At 31.9% G+C, this 19,256-nt stretch overlaps 1 protein-coding gene across 1 annotated transcript; it reads left to right on the top strand.

The window, feature by feature from the left end:
- The first annotated feature begins 2,071 nt into the window (after positions 1-2,071).
- LOC143074514 (uncharacterized) lies at positions 2,072-5,719 on the top strand. The gene is made up of 3 exons (XM_076249936.1): positions 2,072-2,581; positions 3,517-3,688; positions 4,869-5,719. Exons 1-3 carry the CDS (start codon positions 2,099-2,101, stop codon positions 5,549-5,551), a joined length of 1,338 nt encoding a protein of 445 aa, XP_076106051.1. The 5' UTR covers positions 2,072-2,098; the 3' UTR covers positions 5,552-5,719.
- Positions 5,720-19,256: the final 13,537 nt, after the last annotated feature.

Genomic DNA, 19,256 nt, shown 5'->3' with positions numbered 1-19,256 from the left:
GTATATGATATAATATATATATATATATATATATATATATACAACTCGTCTAAGCATCAACCCAACAATGTTAGATCTGTAAATTTGCTTTCGCAAATTTTTGGTTCTTCCCTCGCCGGGATTCGAACCCATGCTACTGTGATATCGTGACACCAAATCGCCTGCACTGCAGCCGTCCCGCTAGACCGCACGACCACCTGGGCTCTCAAAAAAAAAGAGCTTTCGCTGGCCGTGTGTTACCTTTCCTCGTCAGTTTTAATCTAGCGGCGTACTACAGTACATGATATATAAGGCATGAAGATGTTATTGTTACAGATCAGCTAAATTATCTATAGTAAAGGATCCTACAAATTAATGTAATATACAGTCACAGAAAATAATTATATTTATAAGTACGTCTGAGTCAGTGACAACTCTACAACAGATGTATCCATCGGATCGCCATCAATGATGGTGATACATGGCTGTGTACATAATGTATATACAACTCGTCTAAGCATCAACCCAACAATGTTAGATCTGTAAATTTGCTTTCGCAAATTTTTGGTTCTTCCCTCGCCGGGATTCGAACCCATGCTACTGTGATATCGTGACACCAAATCGCCTGCACTGCAGCCGTCCCGCTAGACCACACGACCACCTGGGCTCTCAAAAAAAGAGCTTTCGCTGGCCGTGTGTTACCTTTCCTCGTCAGTTTTAATCTAGCGGCGTACTACAGTACATGATATATAAGGCATGAAGATGTTATTGTTACAGATCAGCTAAATTATCTATAGTAAAGGATCCTACAAATTAATGTAATATACAGTCACAGAAAATAATTATATTTATAAGTACGTCTGAGTCAGTGACAACTCTACAACAGATGTATCCATCGGATCGCCATCAATGATGGTGATACATGGCTGTGTACATAATGTATATACAACTCGTCTAAGCATCAACCCAACAATGTTAGATCTGTAAATTTGCTTTCGCAAATTTTTGGTTCTTCCCTCGCCGGGATTCGAACCCATGCTACTGTGATATCGTGACACCAAATCGCCTGCACTGCAGCCGTCCCGCTAGACCACACGACCACCTGGGCTCTCAAAAAAAGAGCTTTCGCTGGCCGTGTGTTACCTTTCCTCGTCAGTTTTAATCTATATATATATATATATATATATATATATATATATATATATATATATATATATATATATATATATATATGGCAAAATTGAATATAATAAAAAAAAATCACAAATTGCAACACAAACAAAAGATATCCAACTCCCACCACATGTTCTCCAATATATGCAGCCTCCTAATAATGTCTAGAACATAAAAATATCAATAGATCAAAAGGGAACAGCACCATGTCAAAGTATCTGAACATACTTTTATTTGTAAATTTTCCATTTCTGTTTCTCTTGAGGAAAAAGGTTTCTGAGAGTACGTAAAATTAGAATTGGCCATTAATGAACAGATGCCAAAAAATACCACACAACTCGTCATAAGCAAAGGGTAAAAATGCTTATACAATGGCCTGTAACTGCATTGATGAAATAATGTATGATATATATATATATATATATTAATACATTTTTACGTGGATCAACATTGCATTACATTTTTGATTGAGTTTGTGTTTTGTGATTTCTTCTTAACTATTATAATGAGTTTAGACAGATTAGATAAATCAGTAATGGCTTCATAAAAAGGGACAAAAATGACCTTTATATACAGACACAAGCATTTGTCAAGGTATGAAAAATATATATATATATATATATATATATATATATATATATTTCAGGTTCACATTTCTGAACTGGCAACTGTTCCTGATCATTGCAGAATATTTGCACTTAGCGACAAAGAAGAAGCATCCAGCTGCTTATGTGGTCATAATCATGACATGGTTTGCAGAAACTGTGAGCAATTTTTTGAATTGTTGTTATCTTAAGCAGCCTGATTGCTAACAGTGATCTGAAAGAAAAAGAAGACTGCAGGGATGATTGCCAATACAAACTATCCCAGGCTCAAACCAATATTTTCAGCTGGAAGACACATATTTTAAGAACTTGCCATCAAGAGAAAGCCTAAAACAGAAATTATGAACACCATGGGTCCAAATGACATTTTGATAGTTCTTGATTGGGCGAGGAAGTTCCTCCCACGAAGGTTCAGAGAAGACCAGAGCAATTGGTTTGCTAAACGAGGTCTTTCTTGGCATATAGGTGTAGCTTTTCGTCGAAGAAATGTTATTGAAAGTTTAGCTTTCAACCATATTTTTAATGGCCAAATACCACAAGACTCGTATGCAACGTCTGCAGTCATCCTTGATATAGTCAATGATCTGAAAGAACAAGACAACAGCATAGACAAAATCCATCTATGGTCAGACAATGCTGGCTGTTACAAAAGCTCAGCCACAATATATGCTTTGTATTGTAGTAAGTTTGTAACCTCATATGACTTCTGTGAAGCACAGAGTGGAAAGGGAGCATATGACCGAACAGCAGCAACACTGAAATCAAGCATAAGGAGATACATTAACCAAGGGAATGATGTCTTGACAGCAACAGAGATGAAAGAAGTAAGTAAATGTCTACATTACATATCATTGCATAACATTGCATTACATTGCATTACATTGTATTACATTGCATTACATTGCATTACATTGCATTACATTACATTACATTGCATTTTATTGCATTACATTGCATATCATTGCATATCATTGCATTACATTGCAGTGTATTTTACTAATTTTGTAAAACATTGTTTCTAAGAGTGAATGAATTACATAATAGGTATGCCACGCCTACAATCATTTGTAAGCTTTGCTTTCTAGTAGTTTTATATGAAACAGGAAATCTTGTACACAGCTGTTCAAATATGATTGGATCTTTTAAAATATTATTTGCAATTTTAGACTTTAACCCTAATAAATCAGTGTGGTTTCATCATCATTTGTAATGATGTGCATGGTTTATTTAATTATCACGTAACATGTGGACTGGAAGCATCATATCTATGGTTAAATATCATTCTGTTATCTTCATTCTAATGCAATGTCTACAATAAATTTTTAAAATACAAGGTCATGAATTCCGTATGCATGATTTCTGCAACAGCATCAACCTTGTATATATATATATATATATATATATATATATATATATATATATATATATATATATATATATATATATATATATACCGTTAAATTGTTGACATAATCTAATTAAAACTGTTAACAAATTTTAGTTCACCTATTACACTTTTTTTTTTATTAAATCTCCATACATGTATTATAAAAATATCATTTAACTTCAGTCAGGTTGTGTTGCTACACAAAAATAGCTTTAGTTTGTCATATCTAGATTTTTATTTGTAGCTGGAACTTTTCTAATTTCTTGTTTTAACATTTTGTTTCGAATAATTGTATTTGGTTATATATGTGCACAACACAATGAAATTATCATCCAATTTGGTTTACTTATTTTGTTCAATTTTACATTGTAGGCAATAGAAAAAACCTCCAAAAAAGTGCACTATGTAGTTAAAGTGGTTGAAACTGACACTAGTCCTACACAACCTCACCAGAAAGTTCAAATTCCATCTATATCAGCCATGAATAACTTTGAGTTTGTTGAAAATGGTGTAAAAGTCTGGAGACACTACAAGCTTGGAGCAGGTAATCTTGAATTGAACAAGTGCCAAAGTAACGCAGTCCCATAAACAATCTTTGGGAGAGAGGCTAGGTTCAATATTGAAGTATTTATGTTAAGTGTGCCTTTTCATCCTCTGCTTCTTGTAGTAGGTGGTTTAAAGTAAAGGGACTGTAGTTGTGTCCTAAAATGAATGGGAACAACCTAAGGTGTTGCAGGAAAATAAGCAGATCCTGATTCTTGCCAGATTTAAGAAAAAAGGGATAAGGAGCAATAGCTCAAATAAAGGACCAAATTATCAAATACAATCTCAAATGGAACCGAAACTACCTCACTCATAAAATTGAGAATGGAAATGGGGAATGTGTCAAAGAGACAACAACCTGACCATAGAAAAAACAACAGCAGAAGGTCACAAGTCATGACTGTCTAAAGCACAATACCTGTTTTAAGCAATCAAGGGCACAGCACATTGTCAAATCTCAGTTAGATGTAAAAGTGAAAATTAAGTGGATATCAGGCGATACTTTAGTTTTCAAATTCTAATTTGCCTCTGACATTTGTATATATGATCAATAGTAAGTCAGAATAACAAAAAACATACATACATTGTTGAAGGCCGTCAGGTGACCTATAGTTTTTAATTTCTGTGTCATTTTGTGTTTTGTTGGGAGGTGTCTCATTCATAGCATCATACCACATCTTTTTTTTTATATATAGACAATTATTGTTTAGTGTCTTTAGATGTCAGGTTTAGCTGTATTTCTACAGGGCTGAGAAACAGGTGTAATGCAAGCCTCATCAAGCTATTACTCCTGTTGAGTCTAGTACAAATCCAGCTGATATTTAAAGACAAAACAATTATTGTCTTTAACCTGTAATTAATTTGTTACTTTTGTTTTCTAATCCAATCATTGAATATGTTTTTGAAAGAAATCAATATGACTTAAACACGTACCACAATCAGGACCCCAAATTGAATTGTGATGTTAACAGTAATTGGTCATAACCATTCATTCGCGACAGGAGCAGGATACAAAGAGACCACATTGTCATCTACAATACATAAACATATATTACTTCATATTATCTGTACACCTGTATTAGTATAGTTTAAAGGTCGATAGTAGAATAATTGTCTGTATAATGTGTATCTTTTATCAGTTTTTTTAAGCCGTTTTGCATTTTTTGCTTTATCCTTTGCAGGTAAACTTGTACCATTAAACCAGGAAGATGTCACTGTGCCGAAATTGAGAATCATTGAAAACCCAAGTGAAATAGTTGACTTCCATCCTCTTGTACAGTCGTCATCATCAGTAGCATCATCATCAACAACAACAGCAGCATCATCTTCATCATCTTCATCATCTTCATCAACCCACCAAAGTGAAGACATATTTACATGTACTAATGATGGATGCACTGCATCATTTAACTCCCATCAGGACTTTAACAACCATTTAATTCTGGACAACTGTGAAATTCATTCAGAAAGAGTCAGTAAAGTAGATGTGCTGAAGACTAAATATGTTGACAAATTAGCAGAATCCCAAGTAAATTCAAAAAAAATTACTCTCACAGGAAACTGTGGTGAAATGGAAGGGGAACACCATCTATCCCGTGGTTGGGCAATAAAAACTGACAGAAAAAATAAGAGATTTAGTGACAATCAGAAGAACTTTTTGATAGAAACAGGGCATAAGGAAGACCCTGAAAATGTTGCCGTAGTGATGAGGAGCGTGAAAAATGCAGATGGGACCAGAAGATTTTCAATTGAAGAGTTTCTCACTCCACAGCAAATAACAATTTTTTTCTCTAGACACTGTAGAAAGAATGGAGCATTGAGGGAACAAGCAATTTCTGACATTGAGAGTTCTTTGCTAAACTGATTGAACAGATACTCATGTATTTTTACTTTTACAATGCCAATTTTTTTTTCATGAAATTTAGCACTAATGTAGAATCAACATTAAGACAAGTTTCAGGAATATCCTCCTAACCTATTTTTTTTTTTAATAATTTGAAAACCTGAACATTTTTTATTTCTTCTTCAAGATATATAGAATTTTGACTGAACTTTGAAACTATGTTACTATAAATAGATAAAAATCCTGGTCTATTGTTTTTATGATATGTTCAACATAAGAAACTTTCACATTGACAGAATTTACAGAAATATTCTACCCTTTTTTGGGAGGGCTGAAGAACTTTGTAGAAAAAAAACTTCAATAAGTGGAATTTCAATCGAACTTCAGAACTAGGACCCTATAAACATGATCAATCGGAAAAAATACCCTTTCAATTTTTTTTCTGATATATTCAACTTAAGTTACTTTAACATTAAACAAAGTTTCAGGAATACATACACTATCATGTGGGATTTTTTTTTTAAGAATAATTTGAAGAAAAAATTTTGAAGAAAAAATAATAAAAATTTTGGTTTTTCACGAAATAGAATTTTGACCAAACTGTTGAACTAAAACATGATAAATTGGAAAAAATATCCAATCCAATTTTTTTATGAAATGTTCAAGTTAAGGTTCTTGAACGATAATAAGAGTTCAGAACTACATGACCCTGTGGTTTTTTTGAGAATAATTTGAAAAATGGTCAAAATTTGGTTTTTTCCAGAAATGGAGTTATGCCTGAATTTCAGAACAATTTTTCTATAAATCAGAAAAAAATACCCAATCCAATTTTGTTGTAGAAATTTTCAACTTAATTTACTTTAACATTAAGCAAAGTTTCAGAAATACACTACCCTGTGGGTTTTTAAAAAAATAATTTGAAAAAATGGTAAAAATTTGGGTTTTCCAGAATCAAATTTTGCCGAAATTTCGGAACGATTTTTCTAAAAATCAGAAAAAAACTACCCAATCCATTTTTTTCTGAGATGTTCAACTTAGGTTACTGAAACATTAAGCAAAGTTTCAATAATACACTACCCTGTCGCTTTTTTTACAGGAATATTTGAAAAATGGTAAAAATTTGGGTTTTTCCAGAATAGAATTTTGCTTCCTCATTGGAACGATTTTTCTATAAATCGGGAAAAAATACCCAATTATATTTTTTTGCAGAAATGTTCAACTTAAGTTACTTTAACCTTCAGCAAAGTTTCAGAAATATGCTACCCTTTGGGTTTTTAAAAAAATATTTTGAAAATTGGTAAAAATATAGGTTTTTCCAGAAATTGAATTTTGTCTCATCTTCGGAACGATTTTTCTATAAATCCCCCAAAATACCCAATCCAATTTTTTAATAAATTCTTTAACATATATAATTGAAACATGATAACAAGTTTTAAGATTTTTCTACACTGCAATTTTCATAGAGAATAATTTGAAAAATGATGAAAATCTCTTTTTTCCAGAAATGGAGTTTTGGAGAAAGTACCCTATTTAGATACCATTAAAAAAAAAATTTTCTTGGACTTGTCATTTTATACTTTTTATTTTATAGTAACAGAAATGCAGTTTATGAACATAAATGTCATGCAATAGTTATTGTTTTGTATTTATGCTCTGAAATAAATGTTTCAAATTTGACAAAATCTTAGTATTTTTTCCAGAAAATGAGCAGAAATATCAAAAAATGGTTGCCCGTCACCCATGGCAACCATGAATTGAATTTAGAAAAAATAACTTTATTTTATAAATTAGTATTACTAAGCAAACATGTGACATGAATTTCAATTAATTCTGAGACATGCCATTTCTGAGTACTTTGATAACTCTTTGACAGTTATGTCGAATTGCTCTTAAGGTCAAGTAACAGTAAATGAACGCCATCTACCGGATTCCGCGAAATATTGCGACGTTTTGTACGAATTACGTCCCTTTGACCAGATTTTGCAATGTTAAAATTGCACCCGGCGACTTTTCGATGGGACAACGTCAACGGTTAATTTGACGGAAAGTATGTTACTTCTAGGAGAATGAACTAGTTTTTCTGAAATTAAAAATTGAAAATGAATATAAAAACAGTCCTGAAGACGATCTTCAATTGAAAATGAAAATCAGGACGTAGGGTGGTAGAGTTTGTATATCTGCCGACCAGTTAAAACAAGTGTGAAAACTGTTGCTCACTACTATTTCTACATAATTGTGATGAGAAAAAACAGTGTGGTCTCGGAAGTATTCTATATGTTGTGTGTCAAAACTGTCCTTTCAAAAACCCTATATTCACTGGGAAAAGACATCGTCTAGCAGAAAATAAGCAGAAGGGGACATTAATACTAAAGTTAAAACTTAGTATTATACGGTAAGACTATATCTCCCATATTTTGAAAATTACCACACCAGTCGGAACAAGTAAAAAAATTATCAAATTAGAGAAAAGGAAATGAACCACATAAACTAATACTGGTCATAAATTCGCCACTGCTGTCAGTCAGTCATTATATGGCACTAAACTATAATACACTTAAATTAATTAACCTTGTTCACGGTTGGAACAATAGTTTAATATTCATACACAGTTTTTAGACTAACAAATTAAAAATAAGCAAAAATGATGTTTCACGATCATTAATCCATCGCTACATTTTGCAATCTGACGTTGTTTTTTTTTTGTAATGGTGCTTTCTTTCACGTCCGCAGTTTTGATGTTAAAAATAGAACACAAATCTTTAAATAGATACATGTACAAATAGTATATGGTTTGAAGATTTATACAGGGCTTAGTATCCTAATAGTATTGATTCGTATGGTTGTCTCCTCAAAGGAAATTGTTATATATATATATGGGTAAAAATTAACCGAATAAAAAAAATGTACCCTAGCTGAAAGTAGCATCTCAAATACACAATAGAACTGTTCTCAATTCTATTTCACTCATAAAACTTGAAGGTTGAGAACGAGATTATATCGATCACCTCTATATCATAGTACAACTATATATACCGACTGAAAAATATGCACAGTGTCACTGATTTTCAGTACCTAAAGTTAAATGTAAATCCCGTAAGTTAGTACTTCAATAAGACAGCAACCAGACAACAACACAAGGCCAAAAGAAAATTAAAAAGGAAAAGACATCTTATGATATCAATTTGACGAAGGGGGGGGGGGGGGGGGGTGCAGGGGTCCTGATCCCGAAATCCCGGACTTAAAAACATGAAATCCCGAGGTCCCGAATTTATAGAAATTTCAATCCCGCCATACCGAAATTCGAAAAAAGAATAGCCGGATCCATAAAGGACCAATCCCGAAATCCCGTGCTTAAAAACACCCGATCCCGGACTCCCGTTTAAGGTCCCCCCTCATTTGTGTAGATGGACTAAATAACAAAACACAATATTACCAGTCAGCCTGTGTGCGATTGTTTTTTTCTTGTTTTTTTCGGTTTGGGGGGGGGGGGATGGGCGGTATTTTTGTAGGCATATTAAACATAAATATGTACATCTAGTTTTATGTCATATCTCAATCTCCGTATATTTGGTTTTCTCGGAAATGTTTTTACACGATGTATTTTCTGGAAAATACACTGTACTACAAAGACCGTGCAATGTCTTGAGAGGAAGCGAAATTCAGAGAGAGAAGCACATTAATTAATTGTCACATATAATTAGATCTCAAAGGGAGTTGCAGAATGACGGATACTGGCGAATGTCAAAATTGAACAAAAAAGTTTGCAAAATTATAAAGAATAACAACGGAAAATAAAATAATTATTTAATATAATAGTGTAAACCATGTACAGAATTAAGAAATCATGTAATGATAGAAGAATTTTACAAAATCGTTAATTGAAGATTTTACAGAATAAGCGTTATATTTAAAGATAAAGAACATTTAGGTCCACACTTCATATGGACCCTTAAAAATCGTTGGATTATCTCGGTGTTGCTGGTCAGTAATGAATAAAACATCACAAGTCAATTTAAAGGTTGTTGTAAGTGATGCAATATATTCTTATTTTCCTGTTCCCCTTATGTAACTTCAAGTTTTGTTAAAGTTTACATTCATCAAAGCCTTAGTTTAATTCAGTTTCCTGTCATTACTACTCCCCCCCCCCCTTTTCCTCTTTTTATTTGTCGCATGTTGTGTATCATGTACTGATTCAATATATACTTCGAGCATACATATGTACACTTATGGAACAATAACCATTTAGTAAACTTTTTAAAACGTTTTTGTAGACTTGTTTTCTTGTTAACTTGAAGATGTATAAATAACCACACGACACTCTTTCAAGAATTTGTAGAATCATTGATATAATGTATGTTTATATATGCGATGTTAAGCAGCAGTACATGGACAGAACACGTTCTGTCGCGATATAGTACAAAACCACAGCTATTACATGTTCCGCTGCTAAAAAAAAAACGTTTTTTTTTTTCAAAAGTGGCCAAATCATATATCGGAACGGAGAAAAAGTGTAAACAGATGACTTACAAGATAGTCTAAGAGATTTATGAATTGGTTACCCAAAAATGACAAAGTTCAACTATCTCTCATTAGAGCAAATATTAATAAAAAAAAACCTGACCACATGCAAACAGACAGCAAAGTACGTTCTAGGATTCAAACTGTAGATGTTTTGCGGAATAACTATAAACTATAAAGGGGGACGGACGGACGGACGGAAGGACGGGCGGCCAGACGGAATGACGGACGGACAGACGTACAGGGGTAGTTGAGGGGGGGATACAAAAATATAGCTTCAATTACATCTTTTATTGCGTCAACTTGTAGACAATAACCCTCATGATGTCTATTTTAAAGTTTTTACCATTTTTGCGTTCATGTACTTACAACGTATTTTTGTCTGAATTAGTAATTGTTTTAGATATGTATATTGAAAATGAACATACATGTATCACATTTTTTACAACGTATAATTTCTTTTTAAAATGTTCCATAAAAGAGGGTCTGATTGGGCTTTACGGAATACAGAATAATGGGCAAAAATTGCAGAATAAAATACAAAAAAGAAAAAAAAAAGAAAAAGTGTATAATGGGGTGCTAAAATATAAAGAATAAAGAATATTTGTAATACTAAATAAAAATTTATAATAAATATCCAGACTCTTATGAGAAAAAAGAATCTATCAATACGAAACACATAATCATCGTGCATAATCAACACGAAGAACGTTGGAAATTATTAGCATGATAACTTGACGTTATGTAATAACAACTACGACGTCACGAATTTTGATGGGTTTTTTTTTTGCCAAAATGTTGGGTTTGCGTCACTTCTACAGGGAAAACGAAGTCGGTGACCATATTTTTTTTTAATATTATCTAATTCGTAAGACAAAGAGGAAAATAATATTAATTTAGAAAAAAATTCTATGGAACGGTTATCGTGAATTATACCAGAAACCGAAAATTGTAGAAGAAAAATACAGATTAACCCTATATATTCAATGTAATTTAGTACCCTCTCGGACCATTTTAAAAATGGATTTTTCTTGAAAACGAAGTCGGTGACATATACTTATTTTTACATTTTCTGATGTATAATTTCAATATCTAATTGTGTTCTAAATTTTAAAAAAATCTATGGACTAGTTTATTTACTGATCCTTGACCTTAAGGACAAACGTAGCATATGACAGGTAGTTTAACTAATGTTTTTTTTGTTAAATAATATTTCAACCCATAATTTACGACATGAACATAACTTGATTAGCATATTGAATATTTGTAAACAAATTTGAAGGTTCATTTAGTGCATAGAAAATTGTGTGTCGTTTTTTTATCCAACCTTCCGCAAAAATAAATTGCTCCCTATTGTCGTTTATCGGTATTTAGTTACTTTCCGACAGGTTTTAATTTTCATTATCATATGTGCATACTTTGCAAATGAAAGCTTTTTAACATATTGTATCTTTTTGATAAATTTACTCCAAAGTCGTGTATCGTTTCTTTTGTTGACTAATATAATATAGTACTCGTTAACGAGCTTCAATATATACTCTTATACTTTTATTTGAGGTTTAACATATACTCTTCGTACTTGTATATGAGCTTGCACATACACACTTCATCTTGTATACAAGCTTCACATACACTCCTAAACGTGTACACGAGCTTGATTATATACTCAGTAATAACATGTTTTATAAACAGCCATATAAACTTTACAACATGCACGTATTAACAAACACAGCACATTCATCAGCTTTGTCTAGTGAACATGCGATCTTAATGGGAATACAATACAATACAGGTTTTTTTTCTATTTCAGGAAAGTAATGACAATAAAGGCTGTAGTACTATTAAGCTGTCTGTTCTTGACAGTCAGCGGTAAGGATATTATGTTAATAAGCTATACCAAACGGTAATACAAACATTTTTTAGAAACATTCACAAAGTATTTCCGCGGTTTATTTATAACGTGTTTAATGAAAGTATTATATATTTTTCTCATCAATGACTTCAAATGCAGATTTACATATGACAATGCATTAATTCAAATTATATATATATTCATTCCTAATATATCACGTAGTGTGTTGTCAACTCCATATTTTACTGACATTGAGTTCTAATTTCATTGAGGGATGAAAAAAACAATTGCTTCTACAAATTTGCAGATTTAACATCGTTGTGTTGATATTCAGAGTTATTATACAATATACCAATCAATAAAATTAGGGCGGAAAATTGACGAAATACATGTACGTATTGTTATGCGTTTACTTTTCTGCATTGGCTAGAGGTATAGGGGGAGTGTTGAGATCTCACAAACATGTTTAACCCCGCCGCATTTTTGCGCCTGTCCCGAGTCAGGAGCCTCTGGCCTTTGTTAGTCTTGTATTATTTTAACTTTAAGTTTCTTGTGTACAATTTGGAGTTTAGTGTGGTGTTTATTATCACTGAACCAGTATATAATTGTTTAAGGGCCAGCTGAAGGACGCCTCCAGGTGCGAGAATTTCTCGTTGCATTGAAGACCTGTTGGTGACCTTCTGCTGTTGTCTGCTCTATGGTCGGGTTGTTGTCTCTTTGGCACATTCCCCATTTCCATTCTAAATTTTATCATGCACTCATCCCAGCGTTGAAAAGACATCTCAGTTTCGTAGGGTTTAATGCAAATAGTTCATTATGCCTTTGGTATAATACAAAGTGAACGACGTTTCTCAAAATAAACAAATTGCAGGTGTACATAGCGACCAATCAGATTAAGTCATACTGTTAAATCTGAATAACATGTTATCTTTATAAATTGGCCAATCCCTTAAAATATCTTTTTCTCGGCTTTACTTGACTTTAAAAACAATAACTCTTTATCCATGTGAGACCAACATGTATGTATCTTGGCAATCATGCCACATTTTCTATACAGGGAAAACAACAAAAAAAAAACAATCAACTTTTTATTAAATTAATTTTGACCCAATAGCAACTTGAACTGTCAATTTGATTTAAAAATAAAAACAAAACATTAAATGTTAACACATGTATGAGGTATATGACAAGGCATGAATTCGATTTGTTGTTTGTAAGATTTTACAGATTATCAATTAGAATTTAAAGGTTGGAAAATGTTACTAAATTTTTACTAAAATTAGCAATGTCAATCACTAAAGCCCGGTGACACTTCTGAAGAGTCTTTTAGTGTGTGTTTGAATGACAAAATAAATTTTATACTCTAACACAAAATCTCTGCAAAACTTTTAACTTTGTTAACATTTTTTAAAAATGAATACCAAAATACAACTTTTCTGGTTTTCTTTTTAGGACAGAGTATTCAAAACAGAAATGGAGAAATAAATCGTGACAATGATAATTTTGCCAGTGATACCCTTATGAATTATCTCAGGTAAAACCAAAGTAGTATAAGTTTTTTTCAGCGTGTATTAACAGTTTATTTGATTTTACTTTTTTTCATAGCTTATTTCTTTTTTTAATTTTATTTCTCTGATGCTTTAAACAACAATATTAAAACTCTCCTAAAAGCTCAATATGTTTTGCTTAAAAAGCCTAAAAGATCAATATAGTTAAGATGAAAGTAGTTTAGTTTCTAAATTGAGTTTTATATACTGAATACTAAATAATACATACAAAATAAAACGATGGTGAAAACAATAGCGCTTCTTAGTATGGTATTTTCCTGACATTGACAATTTCTGTCTTTCAATTTAGGAAGTTTTTCTGAAAGGTATCAGAGTTTAACTGTCTCCCTGGTATCTGTCGTCCCTCTTGTTTAAAAGAAATTAATGTGATACTCTTCGTTCATGCTTAATTGTTTGTTTTATAACGGGTTGTATCTTCATCAGGAAACGTGACTGGAGCCTTGGAAGTGGGAACAACGGAAATGGAAACAATGGAAACGGCAACAGCAATGTTGGTAATTCGAATACAAAAAATAATAAAGAAACAAATGTCGGAGGAATAGGAAGCATCGGGGGCCGTGGAAGTATGGAGGGTAAGCATTCGATAAATGATTTATATTTTTATATTATTATTTTTGTTTGAATACAATCAATTGAATAAATAAGAAGTTATTGAAGTTTTTATTAGCACTCGCCGTTATTTGGGATATGTCATGCATAACCGATGATCATATTCAATTCCAATATTCGTGTTGACTAGGTCTTTACAAATCCTTAATTAGGTCGTTTGGTCTTTAGTAGTTAGTAAAGGTAATCAACACATACTAGTTAATCAAACTAAAAAGATTTTCTTAGCTCAAAAATAAAGGTAACAGTTGCAAAAAATGTCAAATAAACGTTACGTTTTGTTTGTAATAATATTGAAGGCATGGGGAAATTTTGGAAATCCATTCAGTCAATTTAATTTGAGAACATTAACAAATATAGATCTAATTATTGCAAATTGTGGCGTCCTTTAATTAGGGATTATTCCCCGTTTTAACAGCATTTGTTTATTGGTTAAGTTTGCACTGTATGGGCACGTGTCGTTCGAAAACAAACTGATTTACAATTTAATAGAGTTGTAAGGTAATAAATATTTCAGGTATTGGGTATTTGTCGTCATCATGATTAGATTATCCAACTGACAATAAAACTGTATAATTCAACTGACTAAATCAGTTCTAAAATGTTACACTTAGCAATAAACTGGATGATTATTAGACATTTGCGGAAACTTTGTCAATACCTATGATTACACTTAGACTTACGATTACAGTTGACGAAAAACAAGGAGTCCTCTCAAAATTAAAAAAAATCCAATTGAGATACATAGTAAAATAAAAAAAAACTAATATTTTTAGTATGTAGATAAGTCTTTTCGACGACACACATATGCAGAAACGTATAGTCATAACACATATGAATCCTGGCAAAAGCTTATGATCCCGACCGGTTCTCTGTCTTAAGAGACCATTAACATCCGCTTCAATTTGAAGTAACATTTCAAGAGTTTCACTTATAAAAGGAATATCAGTTGCTTGCAAAACAAGTAAACACATCTCTCCCATTCCAGAAGTGTACATCATTGCCTAAAATATTTCCCTGATTGTAAAAGATTAGTCGTTGGTCAAGCTAGAACTACCAGGGTTAGAATCCGACGACGAATGAAATGTGTATAACATCTAGTGGAGTCTGCATCAGGGCAGGTAAAGCTGCCATGATAGTTAACCTGTGTTCTTCATAAGGGGGAAAATAAAATAAATACGTGAAATACACTAATAATTTATTCATGTTCCAATCGCTTTAAAAAAACGAGCGGTATATTGTAAAAAGGAGTCGTTCGTCTTTTATACGATAACACTTTTGTTTCCACAAACAACTGCTTCCTAAATGACTTAAATAGTGAATGTTTGTTTTAATAATAACGTTTAAATCTTCGCAAATAATATAAACGGTATTTTTCTACTGTTTTTCATGTGTTTTTGACGTAGTAAATATCAGCTTATAATTTATTCCTAATGAAATATGAAAATATCTCGTTATAAATGATGTTTTATGTGTTTGATTAAGATTTGGATCCACTTAATATTCATGTGCATTCAAATATCTATACAAGCAAAGGGCATTTAAGTCAAGAATGAAGTAATATAGTTTCATGTGATACATATTACTAATTTATCATGTTTATATTTAAAGAAATATAAAAGAAAATCATCGTTTAAAAAAAATTGTTTGACTTGCAATGACGTTACGCGCGATGTTCGTGCCTATAAGAGTAACAGACGTTATCGCTAAATGGTTTAGACGCTACAAAAATACGAATCTATTTTTTCTGCATAAATCTGTTGACTCATGTTTATTAAAGTGATAATACATGAAATATCCGACTAACTTTCTACTCCGTCTACCTCTATGTCGATAAATAACGGACACATAAATAAATACCTCGTTGCGCTGAAAATAAGTTCAAACTTTTCTTTGCAACCGTACTTTTCTGAATAGTCATGAATTATAATATATTACTTAGATAATAAGTTTTCTTTCAAACATTTAAGTTGTGAATTTTGCCACTATGTACGGAACTGATGTCCAGCGAATTTGTCTAAAGTTGTTCTCTAAAGTAATTAACCATATTATCCGGTGTAGTGCATTTTCTGACAAGTGTAAGTTTTTTCTTAGTTTTCACAGTAATATATTCGTATCGTTCAAAAGATACATTGTGAGCAACATCCGAAACATATTTTGTGCGTAAATTTTAAAGAAGCCTCTTTAGTGCTATAAGATAGAAACGCAAATGAAATGTTCGTACAGTAACGCACCTAAGTTTTACTCGTTTTAAAAACTTTGCAAGTTCTGCACTTAATTAAAAATTTGTGGGTAAAAATAAAACATGCAGTCTGTTCCAGGTTGAGGGCAACAATTATCAACAAAAAGAATCTGAAAAATCAGTAACATATAGATAAATCAAATCGTAGTTTAAAAAGTCTCTCTCTATATAAGTAGTTGAACAATACATGCACCGACAATCGACTAAGTTGTGCGTCCGTTCTGTGTGTTTTTATGGCACTGCGTTTTTTTTTTGGGTTGTTTTTGGCTATTCAAAACGACGTCAGGTTGCCGCCGTAAGAATTTTAATGCGTGCGACATCTTTTTCATCAATTTTCAAACATTTTTTTCTCGAATTCTATGGAGATCAATATACATGATATAGATATTTTGAAAAGATTAGAAAAATACCATGTCTATATAAGAATGTCATTTTCGACAATCAAGTGCAAAACTAAACATAGTTTACTGTAATTACGACTGTACGCAACGTTTTTGCAGAAAGTGAACGTGTGACATTTTATTCACCAAATTTAAAAATGTAGGATCTTTTTTGGTTTTTGTGTTTCACCGATTTTGCGTTTGAAATTAATTAATTACAGAAAAACAACATTATACTAGCAATATCATTTTCTCACCTGATGACATCATTTATCCGTATTTTTTAACTGTTTCGTTAAAGTAGTTTCGAAAATGGATATGTCACACAATGCAACTTTGCAGATTTGCCTGGCGTAACATAATAAAACGCCATATGCCGTCAAATAAATATATCATAATAGGTTGTCATTTCAGGGCAATTCGCGAGAAAAAAAATAATAATTAAAATCGGTAAAAAAAAAAGTCGAAAAGAAAGCTTATACTTCATTTTTCGTCGTCATATGTTACCTGGGACAACCCATTATTTTTCCAAAATCCTTAATCAAATGCATTACAACTCGAACAAATGCGTTTTATTATGTTTTAATGGAGATAATTTGAACACGGACATTTATATCCATCACAATGATATCTTTGTTTTAATTAAAAAACGTTTTTTTCTGCACGTGCAGCGCACTTTTACCCACAATACATAAAAGAAAACATAAACAGTACGAACATCGCGCGTTACGTCAATAAATCCTTAATTGCATGGGTTCACATACATTTTTGTACATCGGTGTACTTGCAAAGTACATGTAGGTGCTTTGATTTGCGACAAATCTAAAATTGGGTTCACAGCTAGACATCCGTGTAATTTAAAAGACAACTTTATTGCTTAGACTTGCAATAAATCTAAAAATTGGGTTCACAGACATCCGCGTACTTTAAAAGACAACTTGGGTGCTTTACGAATATTTAAACGAAATTCATGGGGATCTATACTTTGAATGCTTGATTTAATTTTAAATGTATATGTTTAACGCAACTCAAGTTACTTTTTTTTTTAAGAAAACGATGTAAAGGGGCATTTAGAACCCATAAGTCAAAATTAAAACGACGAAAACAGAAATGAAAGTCCACAAAAACTCCACAAATAAACATATTGTTCATTTCCTGATGACGATATAAAAAAATCAACTGATTTTGACGAATCATGATATATATTTTCCAATTATTATAACGGTAACGTTTAAATAATTGACACCTCTGACAAATAAGGATAATTTGACAAAACACAATATAAATTGAATCAAGTTGACGTTAACGAAAGTTGAAAATTACCATTTGGCACATGACGGTAAAAAACATTTCAACCATCTTGAAAGATTTCTAGGATCATTTATTACAACACGAGCCCGTAAATGTAAAGACGAATATATGTATGCTTTATATTTTCATTGCATTGGAAGATATTGGTTGTTTTAAATTTCTAATTGATCTCGTTAGGCCGTCATAAAACAATTTAAAGTAACAGAACTTAATGAAATTCATCAAACTGACAAGTTGTCACAGCTAGCTAGCTAGTTTACGTTCGTATGTTTTGTCAGATCAATATAAACATTTATTTCAAATGGCATTAAAATATATGCATCCCATAATATAATAATACGTGCATATATATTGCGTCTGTTTAGCAGAAGATCGAGGTGACGGAGTAAAATCTTGTAAAAAAGACAAACGTTAGTATTCTATATTGTACACAAAGCAAAATAAAACTTATAATTAAATCATATTTCCAAGATTTAATTTAGTGTAAAGACGTCATAAAAAGTCTGCAAAAAAGATGACCTTGTGCAATGCCAAACTATAGGTATCCTCCTCATTGTGAAATGCCTTATGGTTGGACTAATAAGAATTTTAATCATAGATTTTTTTTCTCAAATAACTGTTATTTGTTTTGACTATGAGCTAAATAGAGATTTTGTTTGAATCAGCCTATCACTGATGAGTCTTTTGTAGACGAAACGCGCGTCTGGCGCAAATATAAAATTTCAATCCTGGTTTCTATGATGAGTCTATTATCAACATAGTTTACGTTCGTACGTTTTGTCAGATCAATATAGAAATTTATTCCAAATAGCATTAAAATATATGCATCCCACAATATAATAATACCTGCATATATATTGCGTCTGTTAAGCAGAATACCGAGGTGACGGAGTAAAATCTTGTAAAAAAGACAAAAGTTGGTATTTTAATATTGTACACAAATCACAATACAACTAATAAATATATCATATTTCCAAGAATTAATTTAGTGTAAAGACGTCATAAAAAGTCTGAAAAAAGATGACCTTGTGCAAAGCCAAAATATAAGTACCGACAGGGTAGAGGACCGTTAATGTTCGTTCATTACTGTATAGGATAACATACTTTGTTGTATCTAAATCATACCAAAATCAATGTCAGTACCAATAAACGTGATATTGTCAACCTTTTAACATATGTTTAGTCAAAGATATATACGTTCTGATATTAGTGTTGCCAATTCAGTAAAGAGTTAATCGATCTTCAGTTA

The sequence above is a fragment of the Mytilus galloprovincialis genome, chromosome 5 (assembly GCF_965363235.1).
Source record: "Mytilus galloprovincialis chromosome 5, xbMytGall1.hap1.1, whole genome shotgun sequence".
Taxonomy (NCBI): Eukaryota; Metazoa; Mollusca; class Bivalvia; order Mytilida; family Mytilidae; genus Mytilus; species Mytilus galloprovincialis.
Note: the sequence above shows the minus strand (reverse complement) of the source record. Positions and strands in the feature narration are given on the sequence as shown.

Coding starts and splice junctions, on each gene's coding strand:
- LOC143074514 (XM_076249936.1), top strand. CDS start 2,099: ATGAACACCATGGGTCCAAATGACATTTTGATAGTTCTTGATTGGGCG. Junction 2,582..3,516: donor CAGCAACAGAGATGAAAGAA/GTAAGTAAATGT, acceptor TTTACATTGTAG/GCAATAGAAAAAACCTCCAA. Junction 3,689..4,868: donor ACACTACAAGCTTGGAGCAG/GTAATCTTGAAT, acceptor TATCCTTTGCAG/GTAAACTTGTACCATTAAAC.